General features: G+C 36.7%; 1 protein-coding gene across 1 annotated transcript; it reads right to left on the minus strand.

Annotated features, from left to right (window-relative positions):
• Nucleotides 1-25,808, minus strand: plekhg7 (pleckstrin homology domain containing, family G (with RhoGef domain) member 7). Its single transcript, XM_048169075.1, has 17 exons — nucleotides 25,366-25,808; nucleotides 23,179-23,893; nucleotides 21,982-22,004; nucleotides 18,407-18,525; nucleotides 15,673-15,713; nucleotides 15,185-15,280; nucleotides 14,374-14,520; nucleotides 14,159-14,254; nucleotides 13,934-14,035; nucleotides 13,149-13,262; nucleotides 9,784-9,958; nucleotides 4,794-4,909; nucleotides 3,681-3,768; nucleotides 3,506-3,585; nucleotides 2,266-2,419; nucleotides 1,979-2,076; nucleotides 1-835 (listed from the first exon to the last, which is right to left on the minus strand). The coding sequence occupies exons 2-17, from the start codon at nucleotides 23,785-23,787 to the stop codon at nucleotides 725-727; spliced, it is 2,169 nt and encodes a 722-aa protein (XP_048025032.1). The 5' UTR covers nucleotides 23,788-23,893; nucleotides 25,366-25,808; the 3' UTR covers nucleotides 1-724.
• Nucleotides 25,809-27,601: the final 1,793 nt, after the last annotated feature.

Below are 27,601 nucleotides of genomic sequence, written 5' to 3' on the forward strand. Positions count from 1 at the left end.
ATTTTTCATGGTCAAACATGGAAATTATTTCAAACACAATGTAGAGCATATTGTTTTAAAGACATTTTTAATTTATACAAATGTGAACAACTGCTAACTTACAAACACTGTATTGCAATCTACAGGGGTTCATCTAAGCATTCAACTTCCCCCACAATACATGTCCATGTGACACACACAAATTCATCATCTTTATTTGCGACAGGAACGTGCAACATTGTTCGTTCTCCAAAAATTCAAAAAGGGAACTGAAAAAAACTTGTTCCTCTTGTGGAACTTCAAATTGCTCAGGGGTCACCACTGTTACAGCTGTGCTGTATATCAATTTTTAACAAAAAAAAAAAAGAATAAATTAATGTTTTGTGGAAAACGTCGCTTTAAAATCAACACCAACTGTCAAATACCATTGTTCCATACCTCTATGACTTTCTTTCTTGGACATAAAAGGAGATGTTTAGCACAATGTGAGCCATATGGAGGACTTTCATAATACTTCTGTCCTTTTAAGAGTTAGTTAGACAGCCTCAGTTCCCATCGTACTGTGTTCTGTTAAACTTCTGTTCCACAGAAGAGAAAAAGTCACACAGGTTTGGAACGACATGTAAATGATGACAGAATTTTCATTTCTGGCTGAACTTCTCCTTGAAAGTAAATGAGATGCATTCTGCATTGCATTGGTCTTTTGGCACTCTGGAGGAGATTCTACAGAAAGTCTCTGTATAAATTAGATCTGTGAAGACTCCAGATAAAGAGAAGAGTTCTTGACCCGCGGCTGCTGACAGTCCTGCTTCAGCAGAGAATTGATGGCATCCTCAATCACAGACACCCACGCTTTCTGAAACATACACAATATACAGCCTGATTAGGTTTTTCTTTGCATGATTTGAGCTAAAAGCCAAGTTTATAATACCATTGCTGTCAGATTTAATTGCCAATTTTAAATATGTTTTTGAAATGTTACCTTGACACATTTTTTGCTGCATTTATTTGAACAAAAACACAGTAGACAGTAATATTGTGAAATATTATTACGGTTTAAAATATCCATTTCCTATTGTAATTTATTTCTGTGAAGACCAAGCTGAATTTTACGGAAGAGGATTAGGGCCAAGCAATAATAAAAAAAATAAAACCATCTCGAGATTAAAGTTGTTAAATTTCGAGAAAAAACTCGTTAAATTTCGAGAAAAAAGTCTAAATTAAATGTTGAGAATAAACTCGTTAAATTACGAGAAAAATCGCGTTAAATTTCGAGAAAAAAGTCAAGATAAAATGTTGAGAATAAAGTCATTAAATTACGAGAAAAAAGTCGTTAAATTCCGAGAACAAATTTGTTAAATTATGAGAAAAATGTTGTTAAATTTCGAGAAAAAAGTCTAGATAAAATGTTGAGAATAAACTCATTAAATTATGAGAATAAAGTCATTAAATTACGAGAAAAAAGTCGTTAAATTATGAGAACAAATTCGTAATTTAACAAATTTGTTCTCGTAATTTAACAAGTTTTTTCTCATAATTTAATTACTTTATTCTCAACATTTTATTTCGACTTTTTTCTCGAAATTTAACGAGTTTTTTCTCGAAATTTAACAACTTTAATCTCGAGATGGTTTTATTTTTTTATTATTGCTTGGCCCTAATCCTCTTCCGTAGAATTTTCAGCAGTCATTACTTCAGTTTTTAATATGGTTGCTGATTGAATGGACTAATCTTAAAAGGACTTTGGTTCTTGTACTTGAGCAATGTCAAGTTATTAAAACTGTTGAAATTTCTAAGAAAGCATCTTAGAACATTCAATGCAATGTCATGTAAATATGACATTAAGAGTACTGAGTAACCTGATGAATGTTTGGCATGTCAGCACTGGTTGAGCTTGCAAATTAGGGGTTTTGGGTGGAAATCAAAGCCTGGGCCTGTTGAAATCCAACATAAATAAGCTGGATCTTGTTACCACCTTCATATTGGATCTCATATTCACCTTCATAGATTCAGTCTGGGCTTGTAGAATGAAGACTCCAATGCACTGCTGGTAACGATTCTGATGCATTATTATGAATGAATTGGGCAGACCAGATGCTGAAACATTCAAAGACAACAGTGAACACTTTTTTTAGGTGTTTGTATTTACATCATTATCAGTGCTGATCACATGGATTCATCCTCAATGGAAATGTCTGCATTGCTAAGTGATTACATAACTGCACTAAACAACTGCAACATGATCCAAAGAATGCATCATGGTGTGTCTGTGCGTGTCGTTAACACCTGTGGCATTGAACTGGTCTATGTTCTTTAACTGCAGGCGGTCCAGTGAGATGGGCTGGTCCAGGACAGTAAAACTACAGCCCTCCTGCAATAAGAGCTCAAGCTCTTGACCCGCAGCCGGACGCAGGACGTTCGACTCCACTATGCCAGACTTCTACAATACAAAAACACATGCTTGTAATATTAGTTGTTTAAAAGTTTGGCCATTCTCAAATAGATGAATGCTAACATGTGCTTAAATGCAACATAAAACATAATCTGTAACTCGTTTACTTCTGTATTTTGTTGTATTTCCAAGTGAAACTAAATATTGAAACTTAAAATAAATGTAGGATGGAACTGGACATGTATCCATCATCTTTTAACCAGGAATTGATTGAATTATGAAAAGTGGCCTTGATGCTGCATTATTTAAATATACAATAACTTTAAATGACATAACATTTAAATAAAATCATGCAATAAAACCTATTGGTAAGGTTTTAGAAAGGTCAAACTGTATTACATTTAAAATTAAATTATAAATTATTATTCATTTTATTTAATTAAAAGCCCTTTTTTCTCTCAAATAACTCCAGGAAAATGTTTACTATTACTATTCAAAAGTTTGGGGTCTATATGATTTAATGTTTTTGAAAAAAGTCTCTTATGCTCACCAAGACGGCATTTATTTGAACAAAAATACAGTAATATTGTGGAATATTATTACAATTTACAATAACTGTTTTCTTCGGATACTTTGCTGAATAGAAAGTTGAAATATAATTTTTATTTAACAATGTAAAAGTCTTTACTGACACTTTTGACCAATTTAATTTATTTTAAACCTTTGAACGGTAGTGTATTTAAAAAGTAAATGGGGTAATTTTTTTATTTCATGATATAATCTGTATATTATTTTGCAAAATTATAATTTGTATCATTGTGAATCTAAATGCATCTCATATAAAAGATAAAATACCAGTAACAGTAGTCAGTACAATATTATGATCTGTCACAATCTACTGATCTCTATTTAACCTTAGCGTGTAGGGAGTAATGGCTTGAATCAATAATCACTCCCAGACAGAATCAACAAATCCATTTTCACATTACCGTCACACGCTAGTACGCGTCACAGATACTTTGATTTATGTCAACAGAGGCAGGGCTGCTAGGCCTTTTACAGTAATAGCAGCAAACAACAGTCACACTTCCCTTGAATCTTTATATACAACTTTAAAAACAAACATAACCGCACCTTTTTGCTTCTCTTGATCTTCGTGATTAGAAGGAATTCGTCAAAGAGAAACAGGTAGACATCATGCAACTTTGCATTTTCTATGTGCAAAAGAAGAAATAATGTAAGTTCACATTACACAACCATCCTAAATGCATAAGTGGACCAATGAGAAAAACTGCTTTAGCTATCTGACCTATGAGAACGAGCTTCCCATCATGCAGAAGACTACGGTGAGACACCAGGTTCTCCAGGGTTACAGCTTTTAGCAAGTGCTTCAGATTCTGTGAAGGATAAAACATGCACAGCCGTTAAATCTCTATATATGGGTCAATGTGACGGGACATTTTTTTGTCCAAAAGCCTTAATAATAATAAAAAAACAAAGATATGACATCCAAAGTACGTAAGGTAGTACAACTAGATCATTTCTATTGAATCAAAAAGGTTTTAATTATATTTTGCTACATATAAAGGTATTTTAAAGATTTTTAAGTGTCAAAAGGTCATTCGGTTTAACCGTCCAAAAGCCAATACAGCCATTTAATTAGTGATTAAAATATCTTAAAATGTAATAAATGTATATACTTCTTTATTCTGGCATGATTTTATATCATATATCAACATAGTGCAAAATGGTATTAAAATTATGTATAGAAGTCGTTGCTTTATTATGAGAAAAATGTCGGAGTAACCAATATAAAGCGACCATTTTGGATCAAGTCATGCGTTCAATATCATGTGACAGGATGTGACATCATTCAGACACCTGCAAAGGACCACATGGTTGTGGTTGTGAAGCAAAGTTACTAACTCTCTCTTAACTATTTGAAAAATTTATGTTTTCACTTGCTCATACGTGTGTCCCAAAACATCCGGTCATTTGGTACAACCGCTATAAAACATGGAAAATGTAATATTTAAAAAACTTAAATATAATATGTCTGATTGTACTTTTCCTAGCTAGCTAGCAATCTAACTAGCTGGCTAGATATCAGCCTGTTAGTATTGTTTGAAAATATCGTCATTCGGTATAACCAAAAGTGTCATTTGGTAATAAATTTGACTTTTTTGGTGACAAATTTTGTCCATCTTGTAAAAAAAAAAAAGAAGACAAAAGCAGTGTTAATTGATCATAAAAACCACATAATCTCATTGTAAACACTTAATAAAACTTAAAAATTAATTATATCTCCATTAGGTTTTTTTATACTTTTAAAAAACTGCATCAATGTCCCGAATACAGTTCAAATGAAGCTATTAAATAACATTATTAAGGATAATGTGTTTTTTTGACATTTGACACAGACCTCAGGAACATTTGGCTTCTTGTCTTGCTCCCACACAGGAAGCCACACTAGAGATTCCTTCAACTGCTTCACCTTCTGGTAGTTGTCCAACCACTTTACTTTTCCTTCAAGATCATCTGAACAGAAACAGAGCAAGAGAGAGATTTGGGTGGGTATCTTATTGTATCATCAGCCCACACAAAGGTGGTTGGCTGTGAAAGGTTCAGTGAGTTAATCCACACCTCCCCAAACAAACATTAATGCTTTTGTACCACCACAGATCCTGTTTTTGGTTGTTCAGTTGGAGACAATCGACTTTATTTAAGTTCTAGATTCTTCCTAATGCGTTCCAAGTAAAGGCTCTTTCATCAACAATGACAAACATTCATGTTGTTTGAACCCCACACCCATCAGACGACTGAAAGTCACCGGGAAGAGTTGTACACACACCCTTATATCGGTTAAACTGTGTCATAAAGTGTGTTGAAATGAGCTGCTGCCATCTTGGAATGTTTTGGATTAAGAAAATTGCTTTTGTATAGACGATTAACCTATTATTATTCATTTCAAGCCTGTCTAGTCATAAATCAGCCCTGGAGCAGTCAAGTGCAATCATTACCATCACAACAAACATCAAGAAATATTATTGAAAACATAACAGCCAGTTTCTATGGAAGCTTGTTTCCGCCAAGGAATAAAAAACAAAAAAGGTAATTGCGACTTTTTAACTCACAATTCAGGCTTTTTTCTCACAATAGGTTGTTTGCAATCACGTGGTTCTGGTGACGCGCAAAATACCAGTGGAGGGCAAGCAGTGAAAATTAGAATGGAAGAGATGGAGAAAAGTCCTTTCTGTGCTGGTTTAGAAAAGTATAAACAGAAAATCACAACATATGTTGGACGTGATCTTTATGTTATGAAGAGGAGCGACTTGTCCACTGAATTGAAAGACTTTCCTGCCATCAAGGAGGTAGATATAAAGGATGTAAAGCTGCCGTCACGCCGTGTTCAGTTCTAGTCTGGGTTTGTTTATATCGCTGGACGGTGTAATACAATTGTTGCCTTTTAGGCCGTGTGTCCACCTAAGCGTTTTTTCCAGCTGCTAGCGTACTTTTTCAATTGTTTTCAATGGGAACGCCGCGTTTTTTAAGCGCCAGGAGCGTAACGAGGCGCTGAGCGTCTTTTTAACGCTCAAGCGCTGCGAGCTCGGCGTTTTTTTACTGGTCGCCTCGAGTTGAATAATGCTCAACTTTGAGTAAAACGCTGCGCTCATCACTGTCACTTTTTAGCCAGCCATCCAATCAGAGTGAAGGAGGGGCGGGACAAATACAACTCCGTCCAACTGTCACATTCTTGCTGTACAGCGACATCAATAAAAAGAAACAAAATGGATGAGAAATTAATATTGCTGCTCTCCGAAAATACATAGCAAAGTAATTTCATATTGTGTCAACATTTTAAGTCTGAAACAAATTACCTGCAAAATCAGTTCTAAGTAACAGTGCCGCGGATATTCCATATCATAGCAACAAAGCGTCTCAACGGAAAAAAACGCTGCGCCGCTTGAGAGCAGGTTGAGGAGGTGACGGAGAGACGCCATATTTCTTATCTAATAACGTTACTGATTTAACCCACTCCCTATCACTCAATAAAATAATCACATAGCTGAGTGTTTTTGAAAGTGTTGTCTTTGTTGTTGAATCGACTTCTGTCAGCTTGTTAAACATTTATTTATTTGGACATTTTCTACCATATGCTGGCTGAAGCAGCAGCGCGTGACACTGTTCTCATGGTAACCAGATCAACATTGTGAACGGAATACTACAAAAATGTAGTGAAAACACCAAATTGTCATTCAATGGGATAAAATAGCTTCTCTTCCCTGCAAATGATACCATGAAGAATGTGAATATTTAACCAAGTCAAAAATAAATAAGGTAAGGTATCCATATTCATTTCAGTATCAGCAGACGCAAAACGCTATTAAAGGCGACAACTTTAAAAGGTAAAAACCGATATAAGTTATAAAAAACGGTAAAAGTTATGTAAACGATATAAACACCTTCTGGGTTCTCGATTTTATCAATTTGAGCAACCATAAACGACGCAAAACATACGAATTTTGAGTTTTTGATAGGATTCCTATATAAAAAAATCACTCCCTGCCCTCCAGACTCATTCGCGTTGCTGCTGTGACGTCATGTGCAAACAACCTAGACCAATTTGGTGTTTGCAAACAGCGATGACGTTTTTTATGGGCGGAGCCTACCTGGTTGCAGAAAATGACAGTTGAGCAGTAGCAGTCTATGGAACCCACGAAATGAAAGAATTAAAAAAAGTTAATTTTGAGTTTATATCTCACAATTCTGACTTTTATTTCTCGCAAACCTGAGTTTATATCTCACATTTCTTACAAAGAAAAACAGAATTGTGAGATATGCTCGTTATCCTGTAACTCGTTATACTCGTTTTCTGAATTGCAATTTATCCCGCAATTCTGACTTTTTTCCCCTCAGAATTGTGAAATAAACTCACAATTGCGATTTATAATGGCCGAACTGGGAGTCATAAACACGCAAATGCAAGAAAAAAAGTCAGAATTGTGAAATAAAAATTTTATAGACTATGTTTAAAAGTTATCTATGTAAAATGTTATAGGTTTAAATATTATGTCATGCTGTAACTGCTATGTATGTATGTCCTCTGAACTGTATATGTGAATATTATGTAGACTTACTGTTTACATCAAATTCCTGCTTTAATAGTAGACTAATCCTTGCAGGTGTCATCAGTCTGTGAAACGTCTCCGTTTAGCTTCAAAGGACGTTTTCAACGATGGTTTTCTTTAAAAATGAAGACTATATTTTTTTGCATTCCGATTCCAACATCCAGAGGCACAACAAAACGTTTTTCTCATATTCTGTGGATTTTGCACATTTTCCTCCAATTGCTACCGCTATTTTTCTGCAACCACTATGCGCGCGCAGCTGCAAGTGACGTAATTGTGACGTCTGCTCCAAAGAGGTCTATTGCGAGTTTATATTTCACAATTCTTAGTACAAAGTCAGAATTGTGAGTTATAAAGTCACAATTGCAAATAAAGTCAGAACTGTGTTTATATCTTGCAATTCTGACGTTGTCTTGCAATTCCAAGTTAATAACTCACAAAATGTGAGTAATAAAGACAGAACTGCAAGATATAAACTCACAATTGCAAGAAAAAAGTCAGAATTTTGAGATATAAACTCACAACTGCAAGAAAAAAGTCAGAATTTTGAGATATAAACTCACAATTGCAAGAAAAAAGTCAGAACTGTGTTTATATCTTGCAATTCTGACGTTGTCTTGCAATTCCAAGTTAATAACTCACAAAATGTGAGTAATAAAGACAGAACTGCAAGATATAAACTCACAATTGCAAGAAAAAAGTCAGAATTTTGAGATATAAACTCACAATTGCAAGAAAAAAGTCAGAATTTTGAGATATAAACTCACAATTGCAAGAAAAAAGTCAGAACTGTGTTTATATCTTGCAATTCTGACGTTGTCTTGCAATTCCAAGTTAATAACTCACAAAATGTGAGTAATAAAGACAGAACTGCAAGATATAAACTCACAATTGCAAGAAAAAAGTCAGAATTTTGAGATATAAACTCACAATTGCAAGAAAAAAGTCAGAATTTTGAGATATAAACTCACAATTGCAAGAAAAAAGTCAGAATTTTGAGATATAAACTCATAATTGTGAGAAAAAAAATCAGAATTTTGAGATATGAACACAATTGTGAGAAAAAACGTCAGAACTGAGATATAAACACAATTGCGAGAAAAAAGTCAGAACTGTGAGATATAAACTCATAATTCGGAGAAAAAGTCAGAACTGAGATATAAACACAATTGCGAGAAAAAAGTCAGAACTGTGAGATAAAAAGTTGCAATTACCTTTTAAATTTTTTATTCCATAAATTTCACTGCATTTTTATGTTGAAAGTTAAATGTATACCATCACACATAGTCAGTTAATGGGTTATTTGTTTCAAAATAAGATAAAAATGTTTTGTCTTTTAAAATGACTAAATATAGGACAAGACCCTGTTGTGTGTCAATAGCAAAATCTTGTATCTCTACCACATGGTTATTACCATCATAGCGACATTTCTGATTAACAAGTTTGTGTAAGTAAATTATATATATTAATTCATCCATTTTATAAAACAAAAAAACATTTTAAATCAAAATAATTTTATAAACAATATCTTTAAAAAACAGTATAATTTTTAAAATTATTTTAACACGAAAGGGCTAACAAAGAATGCATGAATGCATTAATCTCGTTTCCTTATCAAAACAATGTACATGATGAAAATATAATGGATTTATGACAAGGTGTGTAATGCTTCAGAAAAGATAACTGGGCTTTCACACGACACGTAAATTAAAATGCACTGTCACACTTCATGGCTAACTAAAACATGGCATACTTGGCATCAACTGTTTTGGCTCACATCTTTCAGTCAAGAATAGCTCTGTCTTTCACTCTGATTTTGCAGCTGTCACACTGCATATCTTTTCTCACAGTGGCTGTCACAACACGCCTCACAAACAGCTTCTCTCCGAGAACAGGAAAAGTCACCTTTCACTGCTTCTAATTCTTGGTTTGACGTGAGCGTTTTACACAAACAGGATCAAAGCATCTTCATATGAGAAACAAAGCAGCATAGCTGTAGAAAGTAAAATCCATTTTTTTCCACACAAGTATTGCCTAAAAAAAGTAGTAGTACATTATATGTTTTTATTATATTATATTCATTTTTAGCATTTAAAACTACTTATTTTATTTTTAACAGTTTTATTTTTAATTTATTTAGACAAATAGTATAAAGTTTTAATGTCCGGCATTTATCATTTACCAGACGTAACATGAAAATAATTTTCTGCATATTAGTATTGCCATGAATTTTCATATTGTGCATCTGTACTTTCAACTGTCACAATAATGCCATTGACTTACAGATGGCTCTGTCAACAAGATCCACGATGCTCTGTATAGTGTTCTCCTCGGCCTCCGAGCAACTCCTCTTCCCAATGTTCTTCAACAGCAGAGGGTACCGTGTAAACCTCTGCAGAGGAATCACCAGCAGATCCTTCAACTGCAGCCTGCGGCACTGCTCGTTACGTTCACACCACTGGATGAGAGAAAGAGCGAGGGATGGGAAGAAAGATGTACTATTAAAGGGGACCTATTATGCAAAATTCACTTTTACATGGTGTTTGAACATAAATGTGTCGGCAGTGTGTGCACAACCACCCTATAATGGTGAAAATCTACCCACTCCTCTTTTTTAATCCCATTAAATCATAAGCAGTGTCTCAGAACAAGCCGTTTGCAGACTGTAGCTTTTGCAACGTCACAAATGCGTAGGTCCCACCCATGACTGCTGACGGACTCTGCCCTATTAGCAATTTAGCAATGACACCGTCCTGAGTGCGCTGTACACAGTCCGCCATCTTTATCTCCTTGCCAGAGCATTTAACAACAGCATTCAAGTAAGAAATTTATTCTTATTAAAGCTACTCAAGTTATTCACTCAGAAACAGTGTGACGAGCAGGGCGCTAGAGAGAGCCGTGAGGGAACGGCGCGAGGCCGGTGACGCGAGAAGATAATTAGCTTCACCTGCGAGGCGCACCGGCCGTGAGTCCCTCACGGAGGAGCTCCGGAAGCATAAAAGGAGGAGCGGCGACAGTGAAGGACGAGAGAGGACCAGGCCTGGATGTTATTTTATGTTTTATTATGTTTGTGTGGCCGGCAGACGTCCGCGAGGGTCTGCCGTCATTACTTTCGTTTTGTTTATTTTGAATTAAAGTTACGTTGAATGTTCACCAGTTCCCGCCTCCTTCTTCCCGTACATACGAACTGTGTTACATTGGTGCCGAAACCCGTGAGGAAGGAGGGACATGCTGTCGGAGAGTGAAGACTGCGAGAGGCTGCCCGAGGCGGTGGTACTGGAGCCTTGTGAAAGGTGGGACGGAGAATGGGATGCCGTGCTCCTGGGAGGAGGTGGGGTGGCTGCCGTCCTGGAGGGAGCAGAGGAGTGCTGTCGTCTGCTTTGCGCCGGAGCCTGCTACCGTCCACCATGAAGGGGAGGAGCAGGGGACGGCGGACTCACTGCCGGCTGCCATCAGAGCGTCCAGTGCCATCGCATGGCACCGCGAGGAAGAGCCTCTCGGCTGGCTGAGGACTGAGCGGCAGTGTGTCCGGGAACCGGACCAAGATTTTTTTCCCCCCTCTCTTCCCTCTCTCGTTCTGTCGCTCCCTGTGCTTCCGTCTCCTTTCTCTCGTCTCGTCTGTTCTTACCCCCAGGTGTTGCGGCCACCGAGACAGGCCCCGGGAGGGAGTAGAGCGCTCGGGAGTACCCCCCAGCCTGCGAGGGGCGATGGGGGTATGAGATGAGCAGGGCAGGCGAGAGCCGTGAGGGAATGGCGCGAGGCCGGTGACGCGAGAAGATAATTAGCTTCACCTGCGAGGCGCACCGGCCGTGAGTCCCTCACGGAGGAGCTCCGGAAGCATAAAAGGAGGAGCGGCGACAGTGAAGGACGAGAGAGGACCAGGCCTGGATGTTATTTTATGTTTTATTATGTTTGTGTGGCCGGCAGACGTCCGCGAGGGTCTGCCGGAATTACTTTCATTTTGTTCTTTGTTTATTTTGGAATTAAAGTTATGTTGAATGTTCGCCGGTTCCCACCTCCTTCTTCCCGTATCTACGAACCGTGTTACAAACAGTGAGTGATTTTCTGTTTTTCTTTTGTTGTTTGATTCATATTAACTACATATATAGCAGTAGGTACTGTACATTATGCTATTTTCACTTTAATACACAAATCTAATATACACATGCGATTTCTTTACTTGCTGTTTACGTTCACAGACATAACCAACTGTGTTAATGTCAATTTTGTGCATTTTTGACATAACCTTGTGTGTTTTTGCCAGTTTAAATCGCAATAACACTTGGTTTAATACTCACAGGACGCGCCATCTGACAGCCAGCTTTCTGTGCGCATGCTTCAGATGTGTGCGCTCAGAAAACCATATATCAGAAGTTCAGACTGATATGGCTTTAAAACGCATGCAGATGATAAAGCACTGCAATGTCAAGTGATATTGACCGAGATAGAGATGATAATCAAAAAACAAACAGATGATTAGTATCTGAGGCACAAGTTGTAGGCTCCACCCTATTTTGGAAAGCGGGGTGGGGAGCAGCAGCTCATTTGCATTTAAAGACACATGCACCAAAACAGCATTTTTTTCCTTCTACTCAAAAAAGGGCATTTACAACATGGTATAATAAATTATTTGTGGGGTATTTTGAGCTGAAACTTCACAGACACATTCTGGGGACACCAGAGACTTATATTACATCTTGTAAAAAGGGACATAATAGGTCCACTTTCTTTCTTTTTTTTTTTTTGAGTTTTTTTTCAGTGTTTGAAATGGTACGATAAAGGATTCTTTCTCTCTAAAACGCTACCAAGAGTCTAATCTGCTCTGATTGGTCAGATGGCCCAGTCTGTTGTGAGCAGCCGAAATGTCCATTACCATATCTGAATTTTAGCTGTTAAGGCTTCCTCAGTGCTTGTATGCACAGTGATACGAACAGCCGCAATGGCTTTGGTTTTACCCCATCAATTCAAGCCCAAGTCCTCATCCTTTGGAAGTGCATGCGGAGTGGAACTGCTTTGGAGCGCAGAAAACAGCATCAACTACATGAAGCAAACTCTTCCAAGCCTCAGATACTACTAAAGTGTTTGAGGGCAGGTCAAAGTAGATGTTGTTGTCTGGAAAATGCACATAGGTTCGTGCAGGAAGTAAGACTGGAATTACTGCTGACTTGTTTCAGGCAGATTAGAATAGATTATTTCTTTTGAGTGACAAAACTCTGTTTGACGTGCACTTTGATCTTTCAAATTTTGCAGAATTTTAGATTCACAAACAGCTGTATTACACATAAAGGTAATATCTGAAAAAGCATAATAGGGACATGTTTTTTAATAATACTGTACTTCTTGTCATGAATATAATACTGTCAAATGACAAATCAGCTGAGTGCAACTGAGAGGAAAAGCAAAAAGTGACAGGTCAAAATTGATGTGGAGACAGCTTAAGTATACAATAATGAACAATACTCAGTGAGAGCTTATAATGTAAGCGAGGGAAGGTAGCTAAGTCAACACTTTTTCACCAGCGACCTGGTCACCATGTTCCTGCATGGTCTGAACCTCGTGTGATAACATTTGCCCTGTTCCCTAGATCTTGTCAGTACATTGAGACCAAGCCCTGATTTACCATATCAAATCTTGCCTGCCACATTTACCTTCACGAAAGAGCCAAAGTCCTCCCTGAGTTTCAGGCTGTCCAGATAAAAGATGGCCGTACTGTAATTCAGGCAGTATTTCTGTAGACAATGGCAAATGCTCTCACCAAACGCCTGTAAAGTCAACAGTCAATATGGGAGAGTGATCAGAACAGAACAATAGGGAAAACATTCTCTTTATCTTTCAGCAAAAAGGGAACAAATGTTTAGTAGTGTTCAGTTTTTTTTGTTTGTTTTCTAAAACAATCATTTGCCTAAAACAATCATTGTCTAATATAATAATACATTATGTAAACACAACGTAGCTCAGGGGTCAGATCTCATGTGTGGGTTTGGGCAGTTATATATTGTGTTTAAAGGTAACTGACCGTGACTTTCCATTTCTGTGAGTATTTTTTTTTTTTTTCAGATTGTATGAGTTATTTTGTATGTACGTTTATCACAAGAGACAGTAAAGACTTTTGCATTGTTAAAGATTTCTACTTCAAATATATGCTGTTCTTTTGAACTTTAAATGTAGCAAAAAATACTGGGAAAAAAAGTGTTTCCACAAAAATATCAGCATATTAGATTGATTGCCATATCTAATATGCTGCTAACAGGAATAAATTACATTTTAAAATACATTAAAATAGAAAACAGTTATTTAAATTGTAATAATTTTACTGTTTTACTGTATGTTTGCTCAAATAATCACCTTTGAATGGTAATATACATATACATACATACATTATATATATATATATATATATATATATATTTATTATAAACCCATGGTATCCTACCTTTCTAAGGAGTTCAAGAAGAGATTGAGTACTATTGCTGTCTGGATTGGTCCACATCTCCTTAATGACACGCAAGAGACTAGTAAGGAAGCCGAAGCTAACCTGAAATACAGCAAGAAACAAAAAAGAGAACAACATTTTATATGATAAACCAGACTACAGTCAAAAAACTGCAGCTGCTAAATTTCCAGTCTCATTTTTCCAACAAACCAATTGAAGTCTTACCAGACAGAGCTCATTGAGATTTGCAAAGAGCCTCCAGGAGTCAATGTCCTGTAGACAATCTCTCATCTGCAGTTCTGATAGTGTGGTCAAAAACACCTATATGGAGAACAAAGGCAAACACATTTAAGCTCTATCCTTACAGAGTGACGAAATGGTCGTTTGGCACCAGAGCCAAAATTGTATTTGTCTTCTATTTGAAGGTACCATGTTCTCACCTCTTTTAAAACCATAAGCTGATCAAGGAAGTAGACACATTCACTGGTGAAAAGCTCCCAAATGGCCTCCTGTTTTCGGTAGGCTTTTGGATTCTCCGCTGCTTCCAGCTCAGAGCGACCTCTCAAAAAGTCCTCCAAAGACATATCCTGAAAAAAGGACAGAGGAAATTGAGTCCTTAAGGCAAGACACTTTTTCATGCAGAAATAAAAATATAAAGTCAGAATTGCAAGATATAACTCACAATTGCGAGTTATAAAGTCTGAATAACAAAATATAAACTTGCAATTCTGAGAAAAATGTGAGCTCACAATTCTGACATTTTCTCGCAATTGAAAGTTTATTTATATCCCACAATTCTGACTTTATAACTTGTAATTGCGAGTTTATATCTCACAATTTTGACATTTTTCTTGCGATTGCGAGTTTTTATCCCACAATTCTGAGAAAAAAGTCAGAATTGTGAGATATAAACTCGCAATTGTGAGAAAAAAAGTCAGCATTTTTAATTTTTTTATTCCGCCACAGAAACAAGCTTACAAAGAAACAAGCTTACAAAATCCCCTCTGTAAAAACCTTATTATGCAATGTTCAAATTTCTGTATTTAATTAGATAATGCCTCATTTGCATACTTAAACATAACATTTCAAGAATTTTGTAATTCTTAATGTAATCAATCAACTGGGGAAGTATGGTGATATCTATTAGTTAAATTTTTTACATATGTATACTCCTAGGTGTCTTGACTTGAGCTCTGAAGCTGATCTCAGGTGGTTTTCAACAGATAGCAAGCATCAGTTTTGAACTCTTACCTTATATGTCTGAAAGTCTGTGTCTCTCCATTCCTGGATCTGAATGCCAGCGAGACACTTGTCAATGTCGGCCACGCTGCGAGTCTTCCCTTTTGTCTATTGGAAAACAGCACTCACATTTATTCAACATCACACTGCCCTGCCCTCAACAGGTCTCTTTGTGTTTGAGCACAAACTGTGTAGAAGATTGGATATCAGGACATGTTTGAGCTCTGTTAGACATGCCTTTTTATTGTTGTTTTCTGTTAACGGAATTGATTAACAGTAAACAAGGAGGGTATGCGTGCATTCAAATTGATTTAGCTCAAAGTGGGTCAGTGAACACTATGTGCTAGACATCATCTGAATGACACGAAGCATCTGAAAAATTACAACAGAGTATCTGCAGATGGAAACAACCACAGAACTGGCAGCAGATCAAAACGTCATGGGAGAGATAACTGCATGATGGTACTGAAACATTAAAATAAGGGAATATTTGCACTTACTGTGCTACGCCTCGAGAACGGCCACTTTGATTTCTTAGTGTCTGTAAAAAATGCAATAATACAATGCTTAATGGATTAGTTCACTTCAGAATTAAAATTTCATGATCCTGATTCACCCCCATGCCATCCAAGATGTAAATGTCTTTCTTTCTTCAGTCGAAAAGAAATTAAGGTTTTTGAGGAAAACATTCCAGGATTTTTCATATAGTGAATTTCACCTGGGGTTTTGGACATTTCAACTTCACGGGTTGAAATGTCCAAAATGCCATTTCAGTGCCCTTCAAAGGGCTCTACATGATCCCAGCCGAGGAATAAGTGTCTTATCTAAAACGATTGGTGTTTTTTTTTTTAAAAAAAAGAAGAAAATTTATATACTTTTTAACCACAAATGCTCATCTTGCACTAGCTCTGTGATGTGCCATGCATTACATAAACATGTAGGTGGAAGTACCGATCCAGTGTCTACAAAGCGAACGTGCAAAGATTAAGTCAAACGCCCTTTACAAAAAAGAAGTAAAACAACGTTGTCGGACAATTTTGAAGTTGGAGGAGAAAATGAGATGAGATTTTCGTCCTACCGCGGTACTTCCGCCTACGTCGCGTGTGATCTTTCCAACGTGATTACGCAGAGCAGTGCAAGATGAGCATTTGTGGTTAAAAAGTATATAAATTTGTATTTTTTTTAGGAAATGACCAATCGTTTCACTAGACAAGACCCTTATTCCTTTTCTGGTATCGTGTAGAGCCCTTTGAAGCTGCATTAAAACTGCAATTTGGACCTTCAACCCATCTAGTGAAGTCTACTATATGGAGAAAAATCTTGGAATGTTTTCCCGAAAAACCTTCTTTTTGACTGAAGAAAGAAAGACATAAACATCTTGGATGACATGGGGGTGAGTAAATTGTCAAGAAATTTTAATTCTGAAGTGAATTAATCCTTTAACTTTATACAAAACATAAGAGCAAAACAAGGTTAAAGTATTGTAATTTGCAGATTATGCTGTAAAACAACTTTAATACTCTTATGCTTCCTTTAAGATTTAGTTCTGTGAGTATAAATATACAGGTGCTGGTCATATAATTAGAATATCTTCAAAAAGTTGATTTATTTCACTAATTCCATTAAAAAAGTGAAACTTGTATATTATATTCATTCATTACACACAGACTGATATATTTCAAATGTTTATTTCTTTTAATTTTGTGATTATAACTTCCAACTAAGGAAAATCCCAAATTTATTATCTCAGAAAATTAGAATATTGTGAAAGGTTCAATATTGAAGACACCTGGTGCCACACTCTAATCAGCTAATTAACTCAAAACACATGCAAAGGCCTTTAAATGGTCTCTCAGTCTAGTTCTGTAGGCTACACAATCATGGGGAAGTCTGCTGACTTGACAGTTGTCCAAAAGACGACCATTGACACCTTGCACAAGGAGGGCAAGACACAAAAGGTCATTGCAAAAGAGGCTGGCTGTTCACAGAGCTCTGTGTCCAAGCACATTAATACAGAGGCGAAGGGAAGGAAAAGATATAGTAGAAAAAAGTGTACAAGCAATAGGGATAACCGCACCCTGGAGAGGACTGTGAAACAAAACCCATTCAAAAATGTGGGGGAGATTCACAAAGAGTGGACTGCAGCTGGAGTCAGTGCTTCAAGAACCACTACGCACAGACGTATGCAAGACATGGGTTTCAGCTGTCACATTCCTTGTGTCAAGCCACTCTTGAACAACAGACAGCGTCAGAAGCGTCTCGTCTGGGCAAAAGACAAAAAGGACTGGACTGCTGCTGAGTGGTCCAAAGTTATGTTCTCTGATGAAAGTAAATTTTGCATTTCCTTTGGAAATCAGGGTCCCAGAGTCTGGAGGAAGAGAGGAGAGGCACACAATCCACGTTGCTTGAGGTCCAGTGTAAAGTTTCCACAGTCAGTGATGGTTTGGGGTGCCATGTCATCTGCTGGTGTTGGTCCACTGTGTTTTCTGAGGTCCAAGGTCAACGAAGCCATATACCAGGAAGTTTTAGAGCACTTCATGCTTCCTGCTGCTGACCAACTTTATGGAGATGCAGATTTCATTTTCCAACAGGACTTGGCACCTGCACACAATGCCAAAGCTACCAGTACCTGGTTTAAGGACCATGGTATCCCCGTTCTTAATTGGCCAGCAAACTCGCCTGACCCCATAGAAAATCTATGGGGTATTGTGAAGAGGAAGATGCGATATGCCAGACCCAACAATGCAGAAGAGCTGAAGGCCACTATCAGAGCAACCTGGGCTCTCATAACACCTGAGCAGTATCACAGACTGATCGACTCCATGCCACGCCGCATTGCTGCAGTAATTCAGGCAAAAGGAGCCCCAACTAAGTATTGAGTGCTGTACATGCTCATACTTTTCATGTTCATACTTTTCAGTTGGCCAAGATTTCTAAAAATCCTTTCTTTGTATTGGTCTTAAGTAAAATTCTAATTTTCTTAGATACTGAATTTGGGATTTTCCTTAGTTGTCAGTTATAATCATCAAAATTAAAAGAAATAAACATTTGAAATATATCAGTCTGTGTGTAATGAATGAATATAATATACAAGTTTCACTTTTTGAATGGAATTAGTGAAATAAATCAACTTTTTGATGATATTCTAATTATATGACCAGCACCTGTATGTTACTATATGTTAGCAATTCATATCAAACCCTGAGTCATGACATTGACTGAGGCATGACTAACCTGAATAGGCTGATTTATTTAAAATATCAGCAACGCCATTGGACACAAACAAATCTCCAGGGGAAACATCCAATCCAGGAAGACTCACAACTACAGAGCTCCGCCTCCTCTCCTGCAGCCTGAGAAAAAGCAAACCAGAAGAGAACAGGTGAGTTCACAGAACATTCTGGTCCCTGAGGCAGCCAGTCTTTCAAAGTATGCATGATGAATATGTCACTGAAATGTTGGTTAACCACAGAACATCACTTTCAACATTTATTTGCTTTGAATTTGTATAACGACACTTTCTACAAGTTCACCACAAGCTTAGAGGGTAGATTTGCACGTGAATTGCAATTCTGCCAAACTAATTCAACCTTTATCCAGTCCAGAATAGCACAATAGCTCCTTAGACCTCGGAAAACAATTATTTCACTAAATTAATCTGGGAAGGTTTGATAAACCTTGGCCAAAGTGCTGTAGTAATCTCTTTACGCAGAGCCTAGCCATGCTAAACTTGAAATTTCAAGCCAGATTTGCTTTAGCAGGAAATCAAAGAATTCCATGTTCACATTTCTAACATGCCTTGCTAGTATTAGGTAGCCGGAACTGCGTTTGCAAAGATGATAAACAAAACCATACCATGTAACAGCTGTACCTGCACACCATTGCATGGTGGATTTAAAAGTCTGTCAACGGACAAGTGAGCAGTAGGATATATTGGAAGATACAGATTATTATATTCACTGGTTAACAACAAAGAGCAGCAGCAGGGCGGAAAACCAGCACCCTGATTTTTAGCCTGCGGCAGTAGGAGTGAAGTCATTATTAATCAAGTCAAATGACTGTTTTTTTCCTCTTGTGCCTCTGTTGTATTTAACCAGGGTCAATTATAGATGAAAAGCCAAACTAAGACAAACACTATTGGTTTAAAAACCTTCATTAACCGCAAAGCCAATGCAAAACTAAAATGAAATTAAACTAAAACACTAAAAGTGAAAAAACAAAACATAAAAGTTGTTTTTGTGATCTTTGTTCTTCGCATTACAAATTTACATTTATGTATAAGAAATTGAAAACAGAATTGAATTTAGAAGAAAATATTACTAAAAAAAATCATGTAATGTAAACATTCATAAGCTCACTTTTGTGGTGGACTACAAACAGTCTCTTGTCTCTTCCGCTCTTTTGCAGTTCCCTATACTGTATAATCATTATTACAGTTTATAATCACTATATTAGATAAAGCAAGAGTATAGTTCCTTATAGCGAATTTCTGTTCTGTTCTGCTCTGCTTCAGTTCCCATGTTACATTTTGACATAAAATCCTAAGGGCTTTTAGGCAGTGTTATGATTGTTTTCACACACAACTCGACAGTCTGGTTTTTGTTTGAGTCACGCTCAGCTTTGTGCCTATCCATCTGTACAGAGACTCAGTGATGTGCCATTATGTGATGCGTGTCAATAAACAGTTTACAGGGGCTTACATCTTCAAACGCGGGTATGGGGGAGCAATAAGAGCTTGGAAGTAAGAGTCAATCATACCTTCCATCTATGTAATAAATACAAATCTGATTTTACTACAACAATAAAGTAAAAAATAAAGGTTGATCAAGCCAAACTTTGACTGTTGGCTTTACAAATATTTATCTGAAATGTAAAGGCCTAGAAATTTGAAAGTCATAGGCCAAACAGAGAGATTGGATGAATGGATGGATGGATGGATGGATGGACTCTAGAGAGGGGCATTTCTTTACATATTCATTGTATTTTTACTTAACCTGTTGTCTTTATTACTTAATGTATGCTTGAATAAATCTGTCATGAATAAAGCTATTACACCATTGTTTGGGATGGATGGATGGATGGATGGATGGATGGATGGATGGATGCATGGATGGATGGACGGATGTATTCTAGAGAGGGGCATTTTTTTACATATTCATTGTATTTTTACTTAACCTGTTGTCTTTATTACTTAATGTATGCTTGAATAAATCTGTCATGAATAAAGTTATTACACCATTGTTTGGGATGGATGGATGGATGGATGGATGGTTGGATGCATGGATGGATGGACGGATGTATTCTAGAGAGGGGCATTTTTTTACATATTCATTGTATTTTTACTTAACCTGTTGTCTTTATTACTTAATGTATGCTTGAATAAATCTGTCATGAATAAAGCTATTACACCATTGTTTGATGGATGGATGGATGGATGGATGGATGGATGGATGGATGGTTGGATGGATGGTTGGATGCATGGATGGATGGACGGACGTATTCTAGAGAGGGGCATTTTTTTACATATTCATTGTATTTTTACTTAACCTGTTGTCTTTATTACTTAATGTATGCTTGAATAAATCTGTCATGAATAAAGTTATTACACCATTGTTTGGATGGATGGATGGATGGATGGATGCCCAGATTGGTGTACACACCTTGAGTTTGTGAAGAACATAACAAGAACCCCAACTGAAGAACTAATTACAATAACAACTGCAGATACTATTATCAGTCTTTCTGTGTTCATCGCATTGAAAATTGGCTCATATACCAATAAAAACTTGACTCATATAAAGTTGCTATGAGATATGAATTCTTTAGCATTATAAAGGGAACACCCATTCCCACGGTACCTGGCACAATGAACCCATCAAATACTTCCTTATTAACCTTTTACTTTGTCATTTTCTTCCTTTTGGACCTTTTCAGAGATACTCTGAAAGGCTCATAAAAACCCCTATGTTTTCGCTATTTACACTTCCAACTTCTCTTTTGCAGATGCAAACAGACACACAGATGCCAGTACATTAGGCTTTGGAGCCCTACCAGTAAAAAGCCACTCAGCGCATCTCCTTTTTACAGACATTAAAAACAGGTCACTGCTAATGGCTTGTTATCTAGAGGCGCATCCACAATGCGATCCTAGAATGAAGCGGCCCTCTATGCCGACTATCCCAGCCCCAGAACGACCACAAAGAAGGGAGCATTGTCCTCGCACCTCCACAGAATAAAGATGCCCCCTTAACAAAACTGTCCCATCCAATCGCCGTCCAGGGATGAGCACTGCAATCAGACGGTGCCATACTGTAATTAAGGCCACTAATTATCCACCGCTGAAAAGATGACCGTGGTCCAAGCAGAATGGGCCCGAAAGGGGGAAAAGCGTCACTAATGAGAGTTTGTCTCGGCTGTACAGGGCCGAATGATGGAACTTTAATAACTCTCCATTAAAAGTTAATGTGCAGCTAACAAAGCAGCAATACAATGAACAATGAACTTCCCTCTATCCCAGCACCCCCTGCGCCAGCATGGTGGCGCTCTACTGGAAAAGCGTCTTGCTTTGGCCTCATTACCACAAACGTTGTGTTTCCACACAAACAAATTCCTGGATTAATGAAACAACTATTCAAATTAGAGATGTTGAGCAACAAGTACTGGCCGTGTAGTTTTAGTGAACGAGAAAATGCTGGTTTGACACAGAACAAAGTGACTAGGACACTAAGGACGTAATTACGGTTCACATGCAAATATGACTCGGGTGAGGACGGTTTATGCAAAACATTAGATAAGGACAGCTCACCTACCTTTTATGGCAGAGATCTTTAACCTGTAATTAAAAGCAGATACAACAAAACGTGAGCAGTAAGTACTTGATGAAGAAAAAACACAAGTCATCAGCTGCATAATATCAATTTCAGAAGATTTCATCATACAACTAGGCTTCTATAGTTCTCACATCTAAAGGTATCTCACTCCATTGTGGAAATGCTTGGATGAATGTGTGAAAGGAGTGAATGGGGCTTCGCTTTTATACTTTTGATTCTTCACTGACCCCTCCATTATTTGGTGATTGCTGACTGCGCTGAATGGAGCCTCATCAGAGGAGACGTGGTTTGCTTGAAGCTGTCAATGCATGAAACTACTGATTCAATTGCTGTCAAAAGCTCTTATTGTGAACTACTGCCTCAGGAGGTCAAAGAATAATGAGACAAGAGACAAGAGGCTTTCTTTGATAAAAGCAGAAAGACTCTTGCCATTTCATTTACAGGCCACATTAAAAAAAAATTGTATCACATATCATATGAAACTGATTATTATCGATTTAGAAAAGGATAATATGTAACCAGAAAATCAAATAAACACTGACAGTGTGATCAGGACCAGGGTTATTATCATTAACTAAAACTTAACCTATTTTTGTTAACTATAAATTAAATGCATTGGAAACTAACTGAAATCATTTTAAGTTCAATCACTAAAACTACTAACTGAAATAATAATAATAATAAATAAATAAAACACTATAACTTAACTAAAACTGAAATAAAAAATAAATTAATATTAATATTAACTAGTAATAGTTTTTAAAAAATGAATAAAAATGTCAAAAGCACAGAAAATATAAAAATAAAAAGCTAATTTAAAATACCAATAAAATCTATAATAGTATCTTTTTTACGCTGCTACTTACCAAATAAATACATAAGTGAACATAAATATATATTAAGTGTATAATTGATCATTTTACCTTTATATTACCTTAAAGCTTCTGCTTTAACACTATAACACTGTTTTTTATCTGTATGAGCAGTCTGATGTACAGCGTTGTTATGGACGATGGGAAATTAGGAAATTAGATATGGAAATATCAGAACACCAGAGTAGATAGGGCGATTGGCCAATCAGAATGAAGTATTCCAGAGCGCCATGTAAAAAACAGTTTGAATTAAGATATATGTAGGGTTAGGAACACAAGCCTGTATCATTTTAATGACACATACCTGCTCATTGTCATCGGTGGAGCTCTCATTGCTATCAGAAACAGGCTCTTTTGAATCACGAGACTCTTTGCTTTTGCAAATGACACCATTGTCAAGGGTCTTTGATCTGTGTGATCTCATTTTCCCATGAATCACTGAAGATTCAAAGTTCCCGCTCTCTCCATCCAACTGAACAGCCAGTGGAGATTTCAGCCGGAATAATGGAGAAATGGGACTCGTCGGAGTGGGAGACTCCTCTCCTAAAGGACCGTCCAACTTGCTTGGCTCTCGGTAGGAGATTCTCGTACTCCTCATCCTCCTCAGAGTGGGGGACGTGGAGATGCGGGCCGGGGCTTGTCTATCAAACTGGAATAAATGTGCGGGTATGCCGTCAGACTCCGTGAGGGAACCATACCTCAGTCTGGACGACGTCCTTCCTAAATCTATTCGCATTATGAAGGGACTAGCCGTTTGTGTGTCTTTGTCCTCGCTTTGCACACATTGGGTTTGAGTCTGTGCATCCGTCCCTTTTACCGTTTTCCTTGCATGCCAGTCTATACAACTCCAGTCCAAAGTTTTATCCACTTCCTTCCCGTTTTCACTTATGAAAGCATAATTCAACTCAGTCATCTTGAGTAATCCAGCATTATATCCAACAACAGAAGTCTGATTAAGAATCAGAATCAGTCATTCCCACAAAAATGTGTCCAATCTTAAATCCATGTCTCTGGAGCTTCTGAAAACCAAGAAAGGATTAGAAAAGCCACCCACTATGTTTAATTCAACTCTTGTAGAACTAGCCATGTACAGTATGCCAGTTTTAAACCCTTAGCTCATTTAAGCCCCAAATTTCTCCACCACATGTCTTTGTCTCCTAAGATAACCCAATGAAACAAACTACATGCGTAGCAAAACAGGAATTTACTTCAAGAAAACCTGCACTTTCATTTGTAGTTTATAACGGTGTATAATACAACAACTCTTTCTAGAATCTCCAAACTCTTCAACATAAATTTGTCACAAATGGGATTAAATGGGTTAATCTGCATTCACCAATACTCAGACATTGAAAGCCCCTACAAATGTTATGCAATTTTCAAGCAAACAATTCAGGAGGATTATTATTTTTTTACCACACTCTCAATAGGCAGTCTGTAGTTTTTCATTCAGCATGTTTAAAGAGATATTCCTTATGTTGTAACCTATACAGTCCATCATATTGTATCCTTTCTCATATCATAAATACTTGTATTTAAATATGCTGTATATTCAATTTCTTACTTTTAACTATTATCTTATATCTAAAATTGTCTGTTTTCTTTTGTGGAGCCTGGAGAAACTGGGTCATTACATGAAATGGGTGCATTTTCCATATAAAAATTTTATTTTTTAAAAAAGTGTATTTAATTGATAATTTACATAAAAGTTTTTCATATATTCTATCAGAAAATAACATCTTTGGCGTTACAAAACCGATCAGCTAGATAAAAACCTACAGTTAACAGTTAGTTTAGTCATTATCAAATATCCAGTTTTCAATTATCTATTGTTTATACAAAAATCATGGTTTAAGGGGGTGACTTTATAAGAAACCAAACAGAATATAGGATAAAGTGATAAAAAAGATATATAACATTTTAGCAAAGATGGGTTATGATGGTAACCTGAATACACAACACACAAAGAAGACAACTTTTGTTGTTGTGGTGTTAGGAAATATGCCTTTATCAAGTAAAAGGTTAGTGTTCTGTCATTGTTTACACATATTTTCATGCATAACACGAAAAGGCACCTTTTATGATTAATGACCCAACTACATTTCCAACATTAGCCTACATTTAATTAATATTGGATGCGTTATCGTTGTGCATTTGATAAAGAAACTTGACTTGCACCATCACTGTGACAGTGCAGCGTGGGAAAAGGCACCTGATCCTGCTCTAGCATACAGGCAACTAGTGTAGGTTTACAGTGATGATGATAATAATAAATCCACTTTATTTATGAATAAACTACAGTAAGGCATGCTGTTGTTGTACAATGCTCTCGTAAAAAAACAGGCAGTATTAAAATACATTAGCTTAGTTCTTTGTTTAGTTAATCGCGTGATCAAAAACGTTTATCGTTGCAGTTGCATCTTTTCAGACAAGCGAGTTTTAGGCTATTTGGCAACTATAAATCTCGATTCTTTAAGTCTGGTTCACTTACCGCTTAGTTGTTCCCGGGTGATCTGCGAATCGGTCTGCTGGAGGGAAAACAATTGGACCAAATGTACAAAGTCTCTGCTATGTATTCAACTAGCTTTTTATCCGAAAATGTTAGACGCAACAACTGAATCCTGCTTCGTTTAAAGTGAAATAAGCGTATGATAAAATACTGCAAGCATGAGCTCTGAGGCTCAGCAGGTATTGTGTGAGGGAGGTTTGCTCTGCTGCCTTGTCGCCTAAGGTCAATGGAGGTGGAGCATAGCTGTATTGTGTTGATATGCGTGTGTGCGGTGTAATCTCGTACTGCGTGTGATGTCGTGATGACCTCATGTTTCTTTAGACAGGTAAGAAAGTAAATGACAGGTACAGGGCAGGTTAGATGTCGCAGTCACACATGAGCTGTAACCTCAATGGAAACTGTGAGCAAATGTCAAGCATCTTAGTTTTCCTCAGTGACCACGTGATAGGGTTGATGCTGAGATCAACCAGACAGCATCGTTAGCCAGCTATGGTCCCATTGAACTCTATTGGTAACGATGGAACTTGCGACCATAGTTTGCTTTGGGAAACGCACCCCTGGTTGACATTCTTAACATTTATTTATTTATTTATTGGACGTTGTATTATTGTCAATGACAAATTGGGATGACTGATATTGTAAATTGTAAAGTCTAGTAAAAGAAAAAAACAATAACATAACAAGCTGTTAGAAATGTCCTTTTAATTCATGATGGTTTATGCTTTGAAAAACACGAGATAGCTTTGTAACCTATCTACACTCTAAAAAATGCTGGGTTAAAAACAACCCAAGTTGGGTTGAAAATGGACAAACCCAGCAATTGGGTTGTTTTAACCCAGCGGTAGGGTTAAATGTTTGCCCAACCTGCTAGGTAGTTTTATTTAACTCAACTATTGTTTAAAAATTACTGTATTGCTTAATTAAAATTAACCCAAAGTATGTTGGAAATGAACATTTATTAATGTTCAATGAATAATTATTAAACAATAAACATTTATTAAATTGCTTATTAATAAATTTATATTAATAAACTATTAAATTTATATTAATAAAATATTAAAGCTTATTAATAAACATTCACCTTTTGTCTATTATTGTTGCCTCTAATTGCATCTGGTTTTTAATTTCCCAACTATTTTGGGTTCATTTTAAGCTAGCCATATAGCAATTTTTAAACAATAGTTGGTTTAAATAAAACTACCCAGGGTTAAAACAACCCAATCGCTGGGTTTGTCCATTTTCAACCCAACTTGGGTTGTTTTTAACCCAGCATTTTTTAGAGTGTAACCTCTCTCTCTCTCTCTCTTCTCTGTGTGTGTGTCAGTGAGGAACCCAGCAACAGGGCTATATAATTAATTAAATATAATTACACATATGTATACATTTATTTTAAATATGGGGGATTTCTATCATCAGTATCATCTAGGTAAGTTCCACACGTAGTTTTAACAATATATTTTCTGTGTAAATGATTAAACATTACGCTGTAGAGCTGTATTACATTATAAAACCAAAATTCAGTGTAAAAAAAAAAAAAAAAAAAAAAAACGTGACCATGTGGCTTTATTTTGTTTATTTTATGCCAGTGACACTAGATGGCAGTACAGGCAAGTTTAATCAAACCTGAAGTTGGGGAATGAATTAAAGGGATAGTTCACCCAAAAAATGAAAATATTGTCATCATTTACTCACTGTCTAGTGATTCTAAATCTTTCTTCTGTTGAACACAAAAGAAGATATTTTAACGAATGTGGGTAACCAGACAGTTGATGGCACCCACTGAAAAAAAAAAAAAAATACTGTGGAAGTCAGTGGGTGCCATCAATTGTCTGGTAACCCGCATTTGTTAAAATATCTTCTTTTGTGTGCAACAGAAGGGAACTCATACAGGTTTGAAACAACATGAGGGTGAGTAAATGATGACAAAATTTTCATTTTTGGGTGAACTATCCCTTTAATGTTCAAGAGATCTAGAAAGAGCATACAATTTTTGTATGCTATTATAACATATACTATATCTATATATAGATAAGACATCATGTCATTAATTATATTTATTCAACAAATTACACCTGAATAAATATTAAACAGTATGTAAACAAAGAGTTACAAATGAAGACTTTGCACATGTCTGATAAGCACACAGTGGGTTCTTTGATTATGCAAAGCAGGCCTATAGATTATTCAAAGAAACTTTATCTGACCTTTAAGAGTGACT

The sequence above is a fragment of the Megalobrama amblycephala genome, linkage group LG19 (assembly GCF_018812025.1).
Source record: "Megalobrama amblycephala isolate DHTTF-2021 linkage group LG19, ASM1881202v1, whole genome shotgun sequence".
NCBI lineage: Eukaryota > Metazoa > Chordata > Actinopteri > Cypriniformes > Xenocyprididae > Megalobrama > Megalobrama amblycephala.